The sequence below is a fragment of the Pectinophora gossypiella genome, chromosome 10 (genome assembly GCF_024362695.1).
Source record: "Pectinophora gossypiella chromosome 10, ilPecGoss1.1, whole genome shotgun sequence".
Classification (NCBI taxonomy): domain Eukaryota; kingdom Metazoa; phylum Arthropoda; class Insecta; order Lepidoptera; family Gelechiidae; genus Pectinophora; species Pectinophora gossypiella.
In genome coordinates, this window is record NC_065413.1 from 14,165,424 (window position 1) to 14,183,125 (window position 17,702).

Consider the following 17,702-nt stretch of genomic DNA (forward strand, 5'->3'; position numbering starts at 1 on the left):
AATAAAATTAGATGGTATTTACAGGAATTAGCACCATTTTATTGCTTATTTTCTTTTTTGACAAAAGTACAGCATTAGTCTGTGAAAAAAACGCATGTCAAATAACATTTCTGAACGACAGAATTGGTTTTTTTTCGTACGTTGTTATCGCTATCACAGAACCTATTTTTTTATCATTATATGTATATTAAGGTCTAAGTAAGTAAGTATTACTTACATTGAATCAATGTTTTTAGCTTTTTATATAGAAGTTTTCAAATCTTTTCAGGCGTTTTGTAATAAATATGTGAAACACTTTTTTTTACAAGAACAATTGTTGCGTTATGTGGTTCGCAGAAACACGCTATTATCAACGTCACTGACAGTCGACGTCATTATCAGCTGGTTGCATGGCTATGATTTTGAAATCAAGGTTTGCAAGTTTATTGGAGAATGGATTGAGAAATGTGATAGTAATTTGCGATAAATCAATTCTAGTGGACGTGTGCATCGTTACTGTTCAGGCTAGATAACTTATCAGTGGATTAAATGGGTATTTATCAGTGGTAAAAGTGAAAGGATATTTTGCGCAAAATGTCTTCGGTGATAGAAGATATCTGTGAGCTCCTGGACAGTTACAATGGCAGGGATAAGGTAGGGTATGCGGAAACCACATTATGGCCTTGATATTTACCCGCCCACACTGGTTTCGCCAGTCAATAACCTGTCTCCAAGACATTTAACTTTTCCGCATATTTTATATGTACTTACGATTTTTTTCTGTAAAAATTAAGTTTTATATTCTATGAATCTCGTTTTGTTAGACTTATACACGAATATACCTAATGTATTGATGTATTTTTTATAATATTATTTTCCAAATTTAAAAAGAATTTAATACTTATAGCAATATTTACAATTTTATTAAATATAGCCATAATATCTATTAATGGTTTATGACTATATTTTGAATAGTATTAACAGAAAGTTGTTGGTTCAGAATGAAACATAAATTCCCAATATTTATTAGTATGTAGGTATGTTTTTGTAAAAATATAATTTCTCAGTTTTAAATTATTTTCCGTTTCTTCATTATAGGTAGTCCGGCTAGCATGTTACGCATTCAAGCTATATGGATGTATAAAAAATGAGAAGCCATGGCAGACCGCAGGATCACGTCTCTCCAATGCACGTCTCATGCTACGGCTCTTCGATGATATACCCATGTTACGGCACACATACAACTATGGTTTAGGAAAACATGTAAGTATAATAGCATTATTATAGTTATTTTTACTTACGTTATTATTATACTTATGTTTTTAAATTTAATCTCTCATAGTATTTGTATTTATTTTTGACCATACAATTTTAGGGAACATGTCCCAAACAATTTATCTTTTATCCCAGTGCGCTCTCTTATTCTATTTATTCTTATTTTATTCTTTTTCTCCACATTCATCAATAGGCTAGTTTTCAACTAGTCACATAAGTTACTTTTTACTAAACGTCAAAACAAGAAATTACTATGGAATTTGTATGAAAAAGCACACTATGAGGTCATAGAAAAACGTGATAAAATGTTGACTTATATTTACGTTTAAACTTAAATAAGTTAAATTGAAAAGAGAAAAGCATTTTTGTCAGTTTTGAATCTGTCTTTATGAATTGGAATTTCATAATTTATCTTTGACCTAGGAAACTAACTGTTTCATCAACGCACGGCGGGTCAGAGTAGATTGTACTAAACCTTTTAAAATGGCAACCCCAATGAAAATAAAGATATTGACAGTCTCCCTTAAAAAGGCATATCGGCAAATATATATTTTTTTAATTTACTAGGCAGTAGTAAGCTGCTAAAGGCATAACAAATACATCTCAAAAAGTGCTTATTGTTATAGATTGCATTTTCACAGAAATAATCTTTGAAAACAGACACCGACCTCAATTATACACAATATTTCTAGGAATCATCAAAAATAGCAGCGGCATTAGGGGTGCTGGCGAACGCTGTGGACCAAGCGTTCCTGCCGGTGGAGAAGGCATGCTGGTTATATGAAGTTGGTGTTTTAAAGCTGTCGGATAAGACTGCGGAGACCTTAGATACTGTTAGCACTGCTCTGTGGGCCGCAAGCCTCTACATATCATTGTTGCAGTAAGTTATGTTCCTTATTCTTCGTTTTTGTTGTTTTTTTTTCTTTAGTAGACTATATCAGGATTCTATATTGGCCACATACAGAGTTTCAAATTCAAATTTCAATCAAAATCAAATCAAATAACAATCAAATCATATCAAATTTTCAACGAAAATAACTAGACAGACTGATAAAAACTTACTTACTAAGCCACGGTATCGAAATTTCTACGGGAAAAGAACGTCTGAGTATATTATCCCAGACTTAATGAATAAAATACCGATTGAAATAAAAAATACAATAACAGGCCAAAATAAGGCGATAATTCTAAAAAAGGAAATATTCAAACAAATGTGTCATAATGTTATAAGTAACAATTTAGATAGTAGGTATAATTAATTATAACAAACCATGAAATACAACTACCTATGTCTTCAATCAACTTATGGCTCTGCCCACCTCAGTGGGAATGAGGGCGTGATTTTACGTTTGTAGGTAAATGGGACGCGTTAAAACATCCTGTATTCGCAGCGTAAGACCGGTTTGTTGATGAGCGACTGCATGTAGCAGCGTATGCCTACTGACGGTCAATGTGTGATTTCTGTTTGCTACCTACCTATTATAATTAAGTAAGCACCTCGGTGAATGGTAAGGATTTGTTTTGTGTAAGTTCTTTAAATGTAATAATGTGAAAGCGTGGCGAATGCCGAAGAAGAAGGCATCGAGACAAACCTATTTAGGTTTAGCGATGTTTGTAAATAATCTATGTGTAATTTATGAAGTGTTATAAATAATAATAAAAAAAAAAGTTACCATATGTACGGACTTTTTGGACATTATCTGGCTTTTTAATTTAACACATATTTTAGTTGTAATGTCCGACCATTTTGAAAATAAAACACACTATAAAGCAGCTTGCAACTCTTGGTGATCCTAAGATAAATATTAAAGTGGTATGGTGGTGACGCTAATATATAAAGATATGAAGAAGAAGAAGACGGCAAAGGGTTACCAGCTTATACAGATAGTGCAACATTATGGAGGAAACATAAGACTGACTGACTAATTGTAGTTTTACCGGAAATGGCATTAACATGGCCGGGCAAAGGTTGAAGAAGAAAACAATGCTTTAGTCCACCATTATTAACCCAAACAATTTCTTTCTAGGACAATCCGCTTAATACGACAACTGTGGTGGAGCAGGGAATGTCTGCAGAGCTCATCGGAAGGAGGAGCGGACGCGAAGACGAAACTCGACGTGAGACTGGCATTACAAGCCGTGGTAGCGGGGAAGCTATGTCTGGATATTACGCATGCTGTCAGTTGCCTACCAGCCGGGTGGCTGTGGGGCGGCCGCATTGGGAACACTAAGGTCGCAGCCATCGCCACCACGTCATCGGTCATCGGAATAGCCATGTACTTCGCAAGGAAACGACTGCTCAAATAACTCAGCTTTTACGTTTGATGGCAAAGTTGGATGAAAAGTTGGTGAAGTTTCAAGTCATTGAAATGCGTCGATGTATCGTAGAATTTACGGAGCAATTCTGCAATGTTGCTACACACAAGTGTGGGTAGAGATATACACAAACAGGTATATAGAAGGTGTTAGTGACACGCTAACGAAATCTTTGAGAGAAGATTCAGACCATGATCCTAAGTTAATATCGAGTGGAATCTTCCATCGCAAAAGTATGCAACTGAAAATAATTTGACGGAAAATTTCACTTGACATTAACACTGAAATACTCAGAATCATGAGCTGAATCATCTCCCTCAGTATTCAGTACGATGTCACTAACATTCTGTATATTGTAACGGAAAGAAATTTAAAACGTTTATACCTAATCATTTTATTTTTATACATCACACAAAATAATATAGTCAATTTAGTATTTTTGCAGGTTGTGTTAACTTTAGAAGTCCTTATGAAGGATATTTGGTATCTTTGCGAAATCACACAAACAACACTGTATATTAATTATTATCTAATCATAGTACAGAAGGAATTGTATTTGTAAGGATATGCTATCTATGTTGGGGCTAATCTCGAGAACTACTAAATGGATTTGCATGCGGTTTTTACTGTTAAGATTTGCATTTCTCCAAGAAGACTATAGGTTAAAAAAATACTCCGTCGAGCATACCTTATTTTTACGGAAAGAATGTATATTAAATATACAATTACATAAATATACATACATACAATAATTGTGGTAGTCAGAGGTACATCCATCACAAAATGAACTAAGTACCCACACTTCACCGAGCTTTCTGTTAGACTAACATGATCCAACTAGTTGGCCAGCTAGTTCCGCCTATATACAATAGATGGCGTTGACAGATGGCCTAGAACGCGTTAACGAAGTTTGCACAGCGCGACGCATATTATACAACTTCCAACGTAACGCCGTTGTATCGTCTGTCCCTAGTCACTACCAACTTGTGGCTAGCGGAGTACTATTCTCTGTTCGGTACTCCAGAAATATAATTTGTCAGCTGCACACTTTAAGTACATAAAAGCTTACCGTTATAATCGGTTGGGGCAGTCAGAGGTACATCCATCGCAAAATTAACTAAGTAATGGGTACTTCAATTCACCGAGCTTTCTGTTTGACCAACATGATCCAACTAGTTGGCCAGCTAGTTCCGCCTATATACAATAGATGGCGTTGACGGAAGGCCTAGAACGCGCTAACAAAGTTTACACAGCGCGACGCATATCTATCTACGCATATCTATCCCTAGTCATACTACCAACTTGTGGCTAGCGGGGTACACCAGAAACATCGTTTGACGGCAGCACACTTTAAATACATAAAAACTCACGGTTATAATCGGTTGGGGTAGTCAGAGGTTATATCCATCGCAAGGTGTACTAAGTAATCCACATAACACCGAGGTTTCTGTTAGACCAACGTGATATGGGGTGAGCCCAGAGACCAACACGGTCCGCGGAGGTCCGTGTTGCTCTATAGGTGAGCCGTCTCGCAGTCTATAATGGTCGTGCCAACTGTGTTAGTGAAAAATGCACTTAAGATAAATTAATAACTCATTGGTGGAAGTCCGGTAGGTCCCGGGGCTTCGAACCGACGCTCCCCGTTTGAGAAGCAAGACGGTGTACCACAGGACAACAGTGACAATTACATTGATACCTACAAAATGTTTAAATATGATACCATGTACATAAGTTTTTATTTGACAAAACGCTTGGATATTTACTTCCAATCCGGTTCTAAAGAAATTGGATAATATTGTATTTTTTTTATGTTGTTTTATATATTGTGTAAAGTATAGGTACCTTATTTCCGAGTAATGTATATAATATATACATGTACGGTCACGAGCATTAATATGTATACACTTTGGTACCATATCACGTTAACTTTTTGACAAATTGAACTGTAAGTCTCACTAAATGTCAAATATGTTAGTGCGACAGAGTTCTAAAGTGGGTACATTATATTGCTCATGACTGTAACTATATGTAATATTACTTTTATGCCAAAACACACAGGGTCGTATTATGTTCCAAACTACTTAAGTTATGAATAAGTTGTATATTTGTACAATCATAGTTAAATGTACCTAAATGTATTATAGTCGAAAATAAATAAAAAATTCTGTATATATTTCAAAATAAATGACTGGTTTTATTAAGTAAGAGTTAAAAGTTGTATAAACTAATTAACCCATTTTAGATAGGTACCTTACCTATGTCATAACTTAATGTTGTAGTAATTAAAAATTAGTAGATTTATTGCAACATTACGGCCTGTGTGGTCTAGTGCTTAGATCGGTAGTCAGATGGCGGTGCCGGGTTCGATTCCCGAACATTTCACTAAAATCTCTTTGTGATCCTTACTTTGGTTAGGGCATTGGCGATCACGTTCTGCATATGTACTTATACGCAGTATTATTATATTGGAGTTATCTCCACCCAAGCAATTGATGAATGTGGAGGAAGCAAGAGAAATGTGTCAGGATCGAAGCAAATGGAATTCTATAGTCTCTGCTTACCCCGGTGGGAAATAGGCGTGAGTTTATGTATGTATGTATCTCCATCCCGCACCAATTCGTATCGGGCGCCGACCTAGGCCTCTCTTGGCCATACTTTAATATAAATGACCGTAACTCCGTAAGCCGCTAAGGAGTAAAGCCAAGTTTCCACTAAGCTGACGCGGAGAAGAGCGGAGATGTGCGGATTTGACCAATCACAGCGTTCGAGAGAGCGAAAAACGAAGATGCTCTGTCACTCTCTCTCTTACAGTGATTGATCGATTCCTGCACATCTCCGCTCCTCTCCGCCCAGCTTCGCGTCAATGGAAACGCAGCCTAAAGGGCCGCGCCGACTGTCTATCTCGCTCACACTTACGCGGTAAAGCGGCAAACTGTAAAAACTGAGGTTTTTATATGGAGTGTGCCTATTAAATACATAAAATGCGAAGTCGGCGAATGCGAATTTTTATAGGCTTAATTTTATCTAATCATTCAGTGCTACAGCTCTTGTTCATTCTTCATTTTGGCCAAGAATATCTTGGAACATTGTATCGGTTTTCATTTCTCTATCAGCAGAGTTCTGAGCATAGCATTCAGTACTTTGCACCTCTACCCTCCCTGTTAAAGAAGTAGCGTGCAGACATCGGCTTATCCACATTACATAACTCGCAGAAAATATTCGCATATCCAATAATCTGTCGAATATCTTATCAGAATTAGATAATGCTTGGTTTTTCTGTTTTCCTATTGTAAGCGGTTTAGTACTCGTTTGATAGTAAGTTTGGAACAGTTGAATAATGGAAGTGGTCGACGAAATTTGCAACTTGCTTCAGGTGCATGTGAACCGTGATAAGGTATGTAGGCATGTTTTATCATAACATAAGCTCATAATATCTCAATGGGGTAGTCATCATCATCATCAGCCCATTGACGTCCCCACTGTTGGGGCACGGGCTTCCCCTATGCATGGATAGGGAGATCGGGCCTTACACCACCACGCGGGCCCAATGCGGATTGATGGTTATTAACGACTGCTAATGCAGCCGGGACCAACGGCTTAACGTGCCTTCCGAAGCACGGAGGAGCTCGAGATGAAAACTTTTTTTTTATTCGTGGTCTCCCATCCCATGACCGGCCTTTGCGAAAGTTGCTTAACTTCAACAATCCCAGACCGAGCGCGTTAACCGCTGCGCCACCGAGCTCCTCCATGTAGTAGTCATGGGGTAGTCATAGGTGCGTCCAATATGCAGATAGTAGTTAATTAGGTAACTAAAAAGGATCACAACTCGCATGACTAGCACACAACCACACACACACACCTATTTTTCAATAATTGTGTTACCTTGCCAATTTCATGTACTTATATGTGACCTCCGGGAGTGGGAACCTGGAACACAGGGTCATACCTAGATCAGGCACCAGATTCTCACAGAATGTATCGTTATATTACAATGGCATTACTTTTTGTGAGAGTAAATAAAGAAAAAAAAATCCTGTGGCGGCCCTAGTAAAATATTTAGGTGGGGCGAGACCTCAAAGGGGCACCCCTCAGCCCCTTAAAATACTTTTTTTTTCCATTAGTTTACGGCTACCGAAATTTGCCAATTTGCAAAAAAGAAAAAATCATGAATCATCATTATTTTGCATTTTTAAATCTTTTAAAAATGTTTATGACCATCCGGTATGAGTTTTATGTGGCTGCAATCTAAACTGATGAAGTATTAGGCCCGTATTAATAGATCGATCTCAAACGTCATCTGAGATTAACTTGGGACGTGAGCAACGTCTTAAGTCTGTCACTAATTAATAAACATGACTTAAGCTCAACTCAGCTGAGATTCATCTCAAGTAGCAGCTGGAGACGAACTCATGTTTTTATTTATTGGTTTATTACTACGGGCCTTAGTTTCCTTAGTTTTTCCTAACGACCTCCGTGGTCCAGTCGTTGAACGTTGGGCCCACGATCCAGAGGTACCGGGTTCGAATCCCGATGGGGACATATCACAAAAATCAGTTTGTGAGCCCTAGTTTGGTTAGGACATTACAGGCTCATCACCTGATTGTCCAAAAAGATGATCCGTGCTTCGGAAGGCACGTTAAGCCGTTGGTCCCGGTTACTACTTACTGATGTAAGTAAGTAGTCGTTACATGAGCCATGTCAGGGGCCTTTGGCGGCTCAATAATAACCCTGACACCAAGGTTGATGAGGTTGGTAATTCACCTCACAACCCACACGATAGAAGGTTAGTTTCCTGGTGGACCAGTCTTAGTTGGTTTCCCCCCTCCCCCCACTATTTCGGCGCCTGGTGCAGTGGCACACCTCGCACCGAACTAGGACCGCCACTGGGTGCATCCATCGCAAGATGAACTAAGTACCCACACCTCACCGAGTTAGACCAACGTAATAGGTGGTAACTTGGTAAGCCGTATCGCCGTCTATAATGGTCACGACAACTTTTAAAGATTCTTTTGAAATTTTAATATAATCGCTTATTACAGTAATTATCTAATAACAATTTAATGAGTAGTAATTATGTGTCTTTCGTTACCTAGTTAATTAATTGTCCAAACAAAAGCATTTCGCAAAACAATATTTTTTCTTTGGTAAAGGTTTCTGACTATTTTTGGCTCTGCTTACCCCTTTAAGGACTCAGGGCGTGAGTTGCGTTTGAGAATTTAAATCTTGCCTATAAAATGTTTATATACATCATACATGTATCTAGAGTTATGGGTAGATAAATGGGTTAAAAGAAATCAATTAAGCTAAAAATCGCAATTACGCAATCAACTAGGGGTGGTATTAATAAGTAAGTAAAATGTTTATTTTTCATAAGGATACAAAAAATATTGGTACAATAAATACCCCATAAAACCAATTCCTTAGTTTTTCTGTGGTGATAAACTAATCTCAGTTAGTAGTCGTTACATGAGCCATGTCAGGGGCTTTTGGTGGCTCATTAGTAACCCTGACACCAGGGTTGATGAGGTTGGTACTCCACCTCACAACCCACACGATAGAAGAAGAACTAATATCAGCTGAGCTGCCCTCAAGACCATGCTCAAGTCCTTGTTTTTATATGAACTGTCACATTGACATGATCTTGAGTGCAGTCTCGAAGCTGAGATTAGTTGATTAATACCACCCAAGATGGCGAGGATTGGGCGCATACTACTTCTGCCTACCCCTACGGAGATACACGCGTGATGCTGCCTATGTGTGTGTATGTGTAGGTTAGGTATGCCTATACGTACTTAGTATACTTATAGATATGGCTGAAAACCTTATTCGGATAGACATCTTAAGTTATGACATCATCATCAATTTAAGAGCCACGCTTTTTTCGGTGCAGCATTTTTCATGCTACTTTTTTAGGGAAAAATAGGGCAGTGGTTTCCCTCTTGCCTTCCGCCCCGCAGTACTCTGTCTGACGCAAGTGGGATGGCGCCCAGAGTAGTCTATTACAAAGCCATACTAGGACTCCTGTCCTCCGCCTCTGAATAGTACTGACAGTTACTGCTGCCCTCTGTCAGGTTCCAGGTTACAGTACCTTCAACAGTTGGGTGTCAGTTCCTTAAGTTATGTAACACACATGATTTGCAACAACAAATCTGTTAGGTATTTGTCTATTGAAACATCAAAACCATTCAAGATAAGTCACAAGAACAACATAATGATTGATATTGTTACAAGATTGAGATAAAGTAAATGATTGAATATGGATTGAATGGTTGAAATGGATGATTAACAACTCAATGTCGCTGTATTCTTTACCATTCGCTACTCTACTCACCAGGCAGAGCATATCAACATCTGTGTGCGACAATCTGCGTCCATACCCGCTAGCACACCCCGGACACTTTATACAACCCCGTTTTACACATACACGGCATATGGAAAGAAAGGAAGAAAGAAACATTTATTACTTCCGGACACCACAGACACAGACAGACGGTACATTACATTCAACACAGGACAGAAACTACACGGAAATCAATACACAGAAAAAAACAAAAAGCCAAGCCAAGATCATAAAATCAATAACAAAAAAAGAAAAACACGAAAATCATATTAATAATAATAATAACCTAAGTGTCCTAAGTAAACGTTGAATGGTTGTTTTTTTTAATTTGTTTGTTTAATCGAGAATGAAAACTTGCTGAGAGGTTGTTACTATCATTTAAACAATTTCATCCGTGGTTTCACGATATAAAAGAATAGTACCTTTTGCACCCCGGTGGTGCCATGGGCACGCGGAATAATACCCTTGACACTACCGGTGGTGCCATGGGCACGGAATAATACCCTTGACACTTACCGGTGGTGCCATCGGGTAGTGTCAAGGGTCCGCGGGGTTAATACAACGCACTGACGGCCCGATTATCTGCGGTGGCGTCCAGAATAAAAGGACCTCGCTCATCATAAGTCGCGGCGTGAGCCACGACGCTGGTATTGACGTTATCTTATATACGTGCATATGTATGTGTGACGTCTGATGACATACGTCATACGATTGATTGAATACTATACATGTTCGAGGGCGGTGTGGTAAACCTAGCTCAGACTCTGGAGGGGAGTGGAGAGTTGCCGTTCTATACGTAGTATTATTTCTTATTCTATGCCGCTAGTCCCGCTTTCCCTTTGCCAATTTATCCGCGCACAAACCTGACTTCTACTGACTACGGTTCTAAATTCTTCAACTAATCTCAATGCGACGGCCTCGACGGCCCCACCATTAGTCTGTCTAGTCTAACGATCGGGAGATTCCGGGTTTGAATCCCGGTAAGGACTTTAGGTTTAAGAAAATTTATTCTCATAAGAATTTTACAATTCACTTACATGAGAAACTTAAAAATATTTTAATATAAGTAATATATGTTTGAGACAAGCACATGAATTACAATATTTCTATTTTCTACTATAAAAAAATAAAACGAGGTAGGTAGTTGACGAATAATTTGCATGAGGTGTTATTGTGCGAAGCGTTTAGGCACTACTCATTCAACGAGCAAAGCACACGGATCTAGTGCGAACTGGAAGTGCCGAGCGTAGTTGCGTCGGAGATGGAATAGATAGATAAAAATATATTTAATTAGTTACAAGTATGGTTAGTTAATTTATATGTATATATGTGTGTGTATATAATTTTAGCTTTACTTTAATTTGCCATTTACTTTATTAGTAGGTATGATTACCAACCTCATCAACCCTGGTGTCAGGGTTACTACTGAGCAGCCAAGCAGACTTAACACAAAAATCACTTTGTGATCCCTAGTTTGATCAAGGGTGGTATTAATAAACGAATCTCAGCTTCGAGACTGCCCTCAAAATCATGTCAATGTGACAGTTATCATATAAAAAAAAGACTTGAGCATATCTTGAGGGCAGTCTCAGCTGAGATTCGTTTATTAATACCACCCTAAGACATCCGCGCTTACCAGAGCATGTTAAGCACTCGGCTATTACTTAAGTATGGAGGCGTAAGTGTGAGGCATGCCAGGAGCCTTTAGCGGCACAGCACTCCCAAGTCCCAACCCACACGAGAGATTAAGATCTTAGGGTGGTATTAATAAACGAATCTCAGCTGAGACTGCCCTCAAGATCGTGCTCAAGTCTCTGTTTTTATATGAGAACTGTCACATTGAAATGATCTTGAGTCTCGAAGCTGAGATTAGTTTATTAATACCAACCTTAATCTAAAGAACGTTACAGGTGGTATGTCTAGCATGCTACGCCCTCAAGCTGATAGGGTCGTCACGTGAGAGCAAGCCGCTGCTGACAGCGAGCGGTAAGCTGGCCGCGGCTCGCTCCGCCACCAGACTGTTCGATGACGCCAGCGCTTTCAGAAACCTCGTCAACTATGGACTTGGAAGACATGTGAGTAGATTTTTTTAATATTTACTGATTTGGCTATACAAATGTACTTAAATACAAGAATCTTTACTTTTTTGAAGTTAGTTAAAAAGGACGGTTTGCAAGCTTTAAAAACCCTGAGAATGGTCGCTTATTTAGAACTCTGGCGTGGTCTTATGATCGTAGCCTGACCCTTAAAACGGGCGGTAAATGTAGGTGACTTCCAGAGCACCGGAAGATCCTATCGACTGTTGATCGAAGACCAATATTACCGCTGAAATAACCTAGAACCTTTTGTCTTTCCAAATATCCAGTTAGGACTTTCGAAATTAAGTCGCAGTGTTCTGAATTCATCCATGTAAAACGTAAGCTGTTGTACAGGAAGGTCCCCTCTGGGGAGCAATGGGCGTCTGCAACGGGCTGTCCATCCTGGCATATCTCCAGTTTGAGAAGCTGATGTTCCTGATCGACTCCGGTATCCTGCCCGTGTCTAAGGACGTGGACTTCCAGGTCAGGACAGGACATAAGGTCGCTTGGAGCTTACTGGCATTCTTTGGGTTTATTAGGTGAGTGTAAAATTTCGCTGATTCATGGTAGTCGTAACCTTTCTATTCGTACAGTTAGAAAAACTGTCTACCCTCGCCCCCAAATGTTCCGATAGCCAGAGTGAATTCACATTCGCTATTTGAATTTATGGCACATGTTTACTAAATACCTTCAAAACACTATAGAAATGAACGTAAATAATAGACTAGGGAGGGTATTGATTGACGTTTTCGATTTAAGTACCTAAGATCAGCATTTTGAGGGTATTTTGAAAAAAAAACTGGATCTGGCTCTACTGCCAAAATATCTAACCCTGAACAATTAATCTATTACTTATCTAATTCAAATGAAAAAATATCTATATTCAACATAGTTACACTTTGAATCGTCAATTTTTACAAAACGAACGTCTCAACCGCCTAAAACTACTGCAGCTTGTCACAACCTTAAAATCGATAACCAAAACCACTCTTCCGTACATGCGTAATATTTGACTGTTCTCTCTTTATAAAATATACTTGTTACGTACCTACAGATCAATCCGCGCGTTGCATCTGTCAGCACAAGTGGTCCGGCGCCCCAACCACAGCAGGTGTGCGCCGGCGCGGGTGACGCAGGCGGCGCTCACGTCCACCAAGCTGCTGCTGGACGTGGTGCACGCTGTGAGCTGGCTGCCGCGCGGCTGGCTGTGGGGCAGCTGCCTCTCCGCTACACAAGTAACAACTCGCTTTTTTGGCGTTACATAATGTTGATCTATCGTGTGGGTTGTGAGGTGCATTACCACCCATCAACCCTGGTGTCAGTAATAATTCTAGTAGTAATAATGTTGATGAATCTGACGGACACAAACTTAACCTAATTTTAGTTTGACAGTTCTTAAAGTAGTGCTTGGGTAAGGCTTGGTTCCAGGTTAAAGCCGACAAAAGGTAGAAATGAGAGGATCGCTACACCACCTATGCCATCTAATGACCCCGAAATAAAATGCCAAATGTACCTAATGACAACAATCATTTTAAAAACTATCATAAGGATGTTATCTAAATCATTTGTCAAAGTTGTAAAGACCCGAGATGAAACTAGCGCCGTCCTTCAATTGCAGTAAGTGGAAGAAAGAGATAGAGCTAAATTTAAGTTAAAATGGAGTTGGTGGTTCCGTAGTACGCGATTAGGCGACGAACTGGTAATATGTGGTTTTGTACTCGTATAACCCGACCGCGTTATGAATCACTACCCGCTTTAGACGCTAAGATGATGACCGTATCTACGTATTTTTTGTCGATTTTATTGAGTCTATATTCCGTTGCGTATGTATAGCTAAGTCAGCGTCAAGTTTTCGTCGTAAATCGAGCTTTTTATATGGTACCTATACAATAGAATACAAATATACTTTATTGCACAGAACATACAAGTTTTCTATACAAGTGCTTCTATGCTGTTCTGGGAGCAAATAAAAAACATAGAACATGTAGCGGACCCAACTAGTTGGCCACCTAGTTCCGCTCACATGCAACAGATGGCGCCACGTTCTTCAAGCGGTCGTGAAACGCGGTATCGAAGTTTTCACGGCAAGACGCATATATACAACTTCCAACACAACACTGTTGGATCGTCGATCCCTAGTCACACTACCAACTTGTGGCTAGCGGGGTACTATGCTCAGTTCGGTACCCCGAAAACATCCTTTGGCGGCAGCACACCCTCGCCGCCAAACTGGTGACCCTCGACAGAACACTTCCTGCCTACACCTTCTGGGAGTCGGAGTCAACTGCGTCTCACCTGCATCATCCGCCACCAGCATCAATCACCCCGCATCAACCCTCAACAGGCGTTCATCATCAGCCTTCAGTCGGAGCATCATCAGCACGTCCACCTGCCAGCCGCCTACGACGCTGCCTGGATACCTGACACTCCACACCAGGACTTCGGAGCATCTACAGTTCCATGACCAGCTGCCCAAGCTGCCTGGACCTGGCACTCCGCACGCAACAGCGACACAGCACACGAGGTCCACTGCCACACCACGCTGTCGAGCACGCGCTCCACGTGGTAGGCCGCCTTCTCGCCTCACGCCAGTCGCCGGCTCCACAATCCCGACTCACCGCGGATAGGAGCAGCTCCCCATCCCGACTCACCGTGGATAGGAGCACAACTCACGCCGTACACACCTCTTCCCGACTCACTGGGATTACAGGCACCACGGCATTCCTGAAGAGCACTTGAAGCACTTGAATCGACCTCCGGTCTGAGGGGGGGAGTGATGTAGCGGACCCAACTAGTTGGCCACCTAGTTCCGCTCACATGCAACAGATGGCGCCACGTTCTTCAAGCGGTCGTGAAACGCGGTATCGAAGTTTTCACGGCAAGACGCATATATACAACTTCCAACACAACACTGTTGGATCGTCGATCCCTAGTCACACTACCAACTTGTGGCTAGCGGGGTACTATGCTCAGTTCGGTACCCCGAAAACATCCTTTGGCGGCAGCACACCCTCGCCGCCAAAAACACGTTCAGCTGCTTGTCTTCCCGGGCATGTCGTAAAAACCGACAGAGGGATTGCGTCCTCTAACATGATGGACTAATGTTATGGGCGATAGGCTGATCCCTTATCACCATAAGGTTCATCATATCCATCTTAGGACTTCGTATCAACAGTGGCTGCAAGTTGTCTTTGATTACTTGTGGCTCTGCCCACCCCATTTGGGATTACGGGCGTGAGTTTATGTATGTATGTATGTGTATACAAGTTTTACACACATGGACGAAAGGTACAGTACAACCTGTACAGCCTTATTGCTAAGCAGCAATTTCTTCCAGGCAACCGGTGGCAGGATAACATTTATCACAACTTGGTGCGGGACGGTGCAACATCTTCATTATCAATGGTAAAACGGCCTCTGTGGTCCATTGGTTGAGCGTTACACTCGCGATCCGGAGGCCCCGCGTTCGAATCCCGGTGGGGACATATCACAGAAATCACTTTGTGATCCCTAGTTTGGTTAGGACATTACAGGCTGATCACCTGATTATCCGAAAGTAAAATGATCCGTGCTTCGGAAGGCACGTTAAGCCGTTGGTTCCGGTTACTACTTACTGACGTAAGTGAGTAATCGTTACATGAGCCACGACAAAAGGGTTGATGAGGTTGGTATTCCACCTTACAACCCACACAGAAGAAGAATGGTGAAACTACCCAAGTTTAAGTCAATATTATGTTTTACAGGCTAGCAGCTTCGCGACCGCCTCCGCCGTGTTGGCGCTCGTCATGCACTACCACGGGAAACGACTGGCGCCGTGAACCAGTTATATATAGATCGTAGGACTGGAGAAAATAACTAAATACCTCAATATGTTGTTTTAGGACGAAAGCAGAGGTTCTTTTACGTGTGGATCAGAATGGCAGACGCCATCTATCATTTCTCGATTTCATTTTCTCTTGGTGAACTTGAGGTACGTTCATGTACTTACATTGCTTTCGTATGTAACATTAACATTTTATATTGTTTAAACTTAAGTTTCATATGTTTATATAATGGTGCTAATTCCTGTAAATACCATCTAATTTTATTTTAAGTTATATCTGTCGTTTTCTTATCCGCCGAAAAGGAAAGGGACGGGTAATCGACAAGCATAAAATTTATGGAACACACGTCAATTTTAAGCACAAATCTAAACCAATCGTCTAAAAATTTTACATCAGTCAATAACCCGACACATTTAAGTAGACAGCACGTCAAACGGATTGCATACCAGGGACGTACCTTTTTGATTCGCCCGGGTTATTCATTCATTTACTCATTGGCCCCGATTCCTGCAGACACCGCCTAATTTTATTTTAAGTTATATCCGTCATTTTCATATCCGTCGAAAAGGAAAGGGACGGATGATTCACAGCTCTTAATTTTAGGAAGAATGAGTAAATGAATGAATAACCCGAGCGAATCAAAAAGGTACGTCACTGGTATGCAATCCGTTTGACGTGCTGTCTACTAACTGTGTCGGGTTATTGACTGATGTAAAATTTTTAGACGGTTGTTTTAGATTTGTGCTTAAAATTGACGTGTGTTCCATAAATTTTATGCTTGTCTATTACCCGTCCCTTTCCTTTTCGGCAGATAAGAAAATGACAGATATAACTTAAAATAAAATTAGATGGTATTTACAGGAATTAGCACCATTCTTCCTAAAATTAAGAGCCGTGAATCATCCGTCCCTTTCCTTTTCGACGGATATGAAAATGACGGATATAAGTAACTTAAAATAAAATTAGGCGGTGTCTGCAGGAATCGGGGCCATTGTTTATATTTAAAGTTTCACGGCGCATTGGCGCTTCTGCACTGTAAAGTCGTGAAATGTAAATAAATAAATAAACATATTCATATTTGCAACAAAACACTAGTCATTCTGTCCCACACGATTTTAGAACCTAGTTTTTAAGTATTGGCCATTGAGCCACGGTTCAAACGTTCAATAATTCCCCTTCTACCCGTGGTCCCACCAACATGTCCGTAGAGCCCAAAGGTAGAGCCACTGGCGATCAATGTTTTGAACGTAGGACAATGGGTAAAAAAAAAAATACATGGGGCACATGTTGGTAGGACCACGAGTAAAAGGGGCAATAATTATGTAACGAACTGATAATATTTTATAATGTTTGTAGTTATTATTTACTGTTATCAAATTTTAGACCAATGATTAATGATTAAACCAAGAATCTGTTAGGAATTCCTGATTAATATCTTATCGCTGTGAATTACTCGGATTAAAATAATTTTGTTTAAGGCGCCAAAGTAGTGTACTTTAGTCAGTATACTTATTGTAAGAAATCGTTAAAGAGCAAGAAGGCTGCCCATTTTAAAAATATTTGAAATTTAGTTATTAATACACACATACATAAACTCACGCGTATTTCCCACCGGGGTAAGCAGAGACTATGGAATTCCATTTGCTTCCTCCACATTCATCAATCGTTTCATACTCGCACGCTGGTTCAGAGTAGATCGTACTGAATATCTTCTAAGGACATCTCCAATTTATAATTTAATGTTATAATAAGTAAGTTTATTAGATACATACGAAAATACAGAAACAAGTACACAGAACGTTAATAAAAAATGTATAAGTAAAAAATATCTTCTAGTTCAGATGTATATTTACTTCTGTCTACCCCTTTGGGGGTACAGGCGTGATGTTA

At 40.1% G+C, this 17,702-nt stretch overlaps 2 protein-coding genes across 2 annotated transcripts; both read left to right on the plus strand.

Annotated features, from left to right (window-relative positions):
- Positions 1-258: 258 nt before the first annotated feature.
- LOC126370126 (peroxisomal membrane protein 11C-like) lies at positions 259-5,755 on the plus strand. Its single transcript, XM_050014873.1, has 4 exons — positions 259-633; positions 1,078-1,242; positions 1,947-2,134; positions 3,282-5,755. The coding sequence occupies exons 1-4, from the start codon at positions 574-576 to the stop codon at positions 3,559-3,561; spliced, it is 693 nt and encodes a 230-aa protein (XP_049870830.1). The 5' UTR covers positions 259-573; the 3' UTR covers positions 3,562-5,755.
- Positions 5,756-6,885: 1,130 nt separating this feature from the next.
- Positions 6,886-16,211, plus strand: LOC126370130 (peroxisomal membrane protein 11C-like). Its single transcript, XM_050014879.1, has 5 exons — positions 6,886-6,964; positions 11,821-11,985; positions 12,343-12,527; positions 13,043-13,223; positions 15,732-16,211. The coding sequence occupies exons 1-5, from the start codon at positions 6,908-6,910 to the stop codon at positions 15,804-15,806; spliced, it is 663 nt and encodes a 220-aa protein (XP_049870836.1). The 5' UTR covers positions 6,886-6,907; the 3' UTR covers positions 15,807-16,211.
- Positions 16,212-17,702: the final 1,491 nt, after the last annotated feature.

Coding starts and splice junctions, on each gene's coding strand:
- LOC126370130 (XM_050014879.1), top strand. CDS start 6,908: ATGGAAGTGGTCGACGAAATTTGCAACTTGCTTCAGGTGCATGTGAAC. Junction 11,986..12,342: donor ACTATGGACTTGGAAGACAT/GTGAGTAGATTT, acceptor GCTGTTGTACAG/GAAGGTCCCCTCTGGGGAGC. Junction 12,528..13,042: donor GCATTCTTTGGGTTTATTAG/GTGAGTGTAAAA, acceptor ACGTACCTACAG/ATCAATCCGCGCGTTGCATC.
- LOC126370126 (XM_050014873.1), top strand. CDS start 574: ATGTCTTCGGTGATAGAAGATATCTGTGAGCTCCTGGACAGTTACAAT. Junction 1,243..1,946: donor ACTATGGTTTAGGAAAACAT/GTAAGTATAATA, acceptor CAATATTTCTAG/GAATCATCAAAAATAGCAGC. Junction 2,135..3,281: donor CTCTACATATCATTGTTGCA/GTAAGTTATGTT, acceptor ATTTCTTTCTAG/GACAATCCGCTTAATACGAC.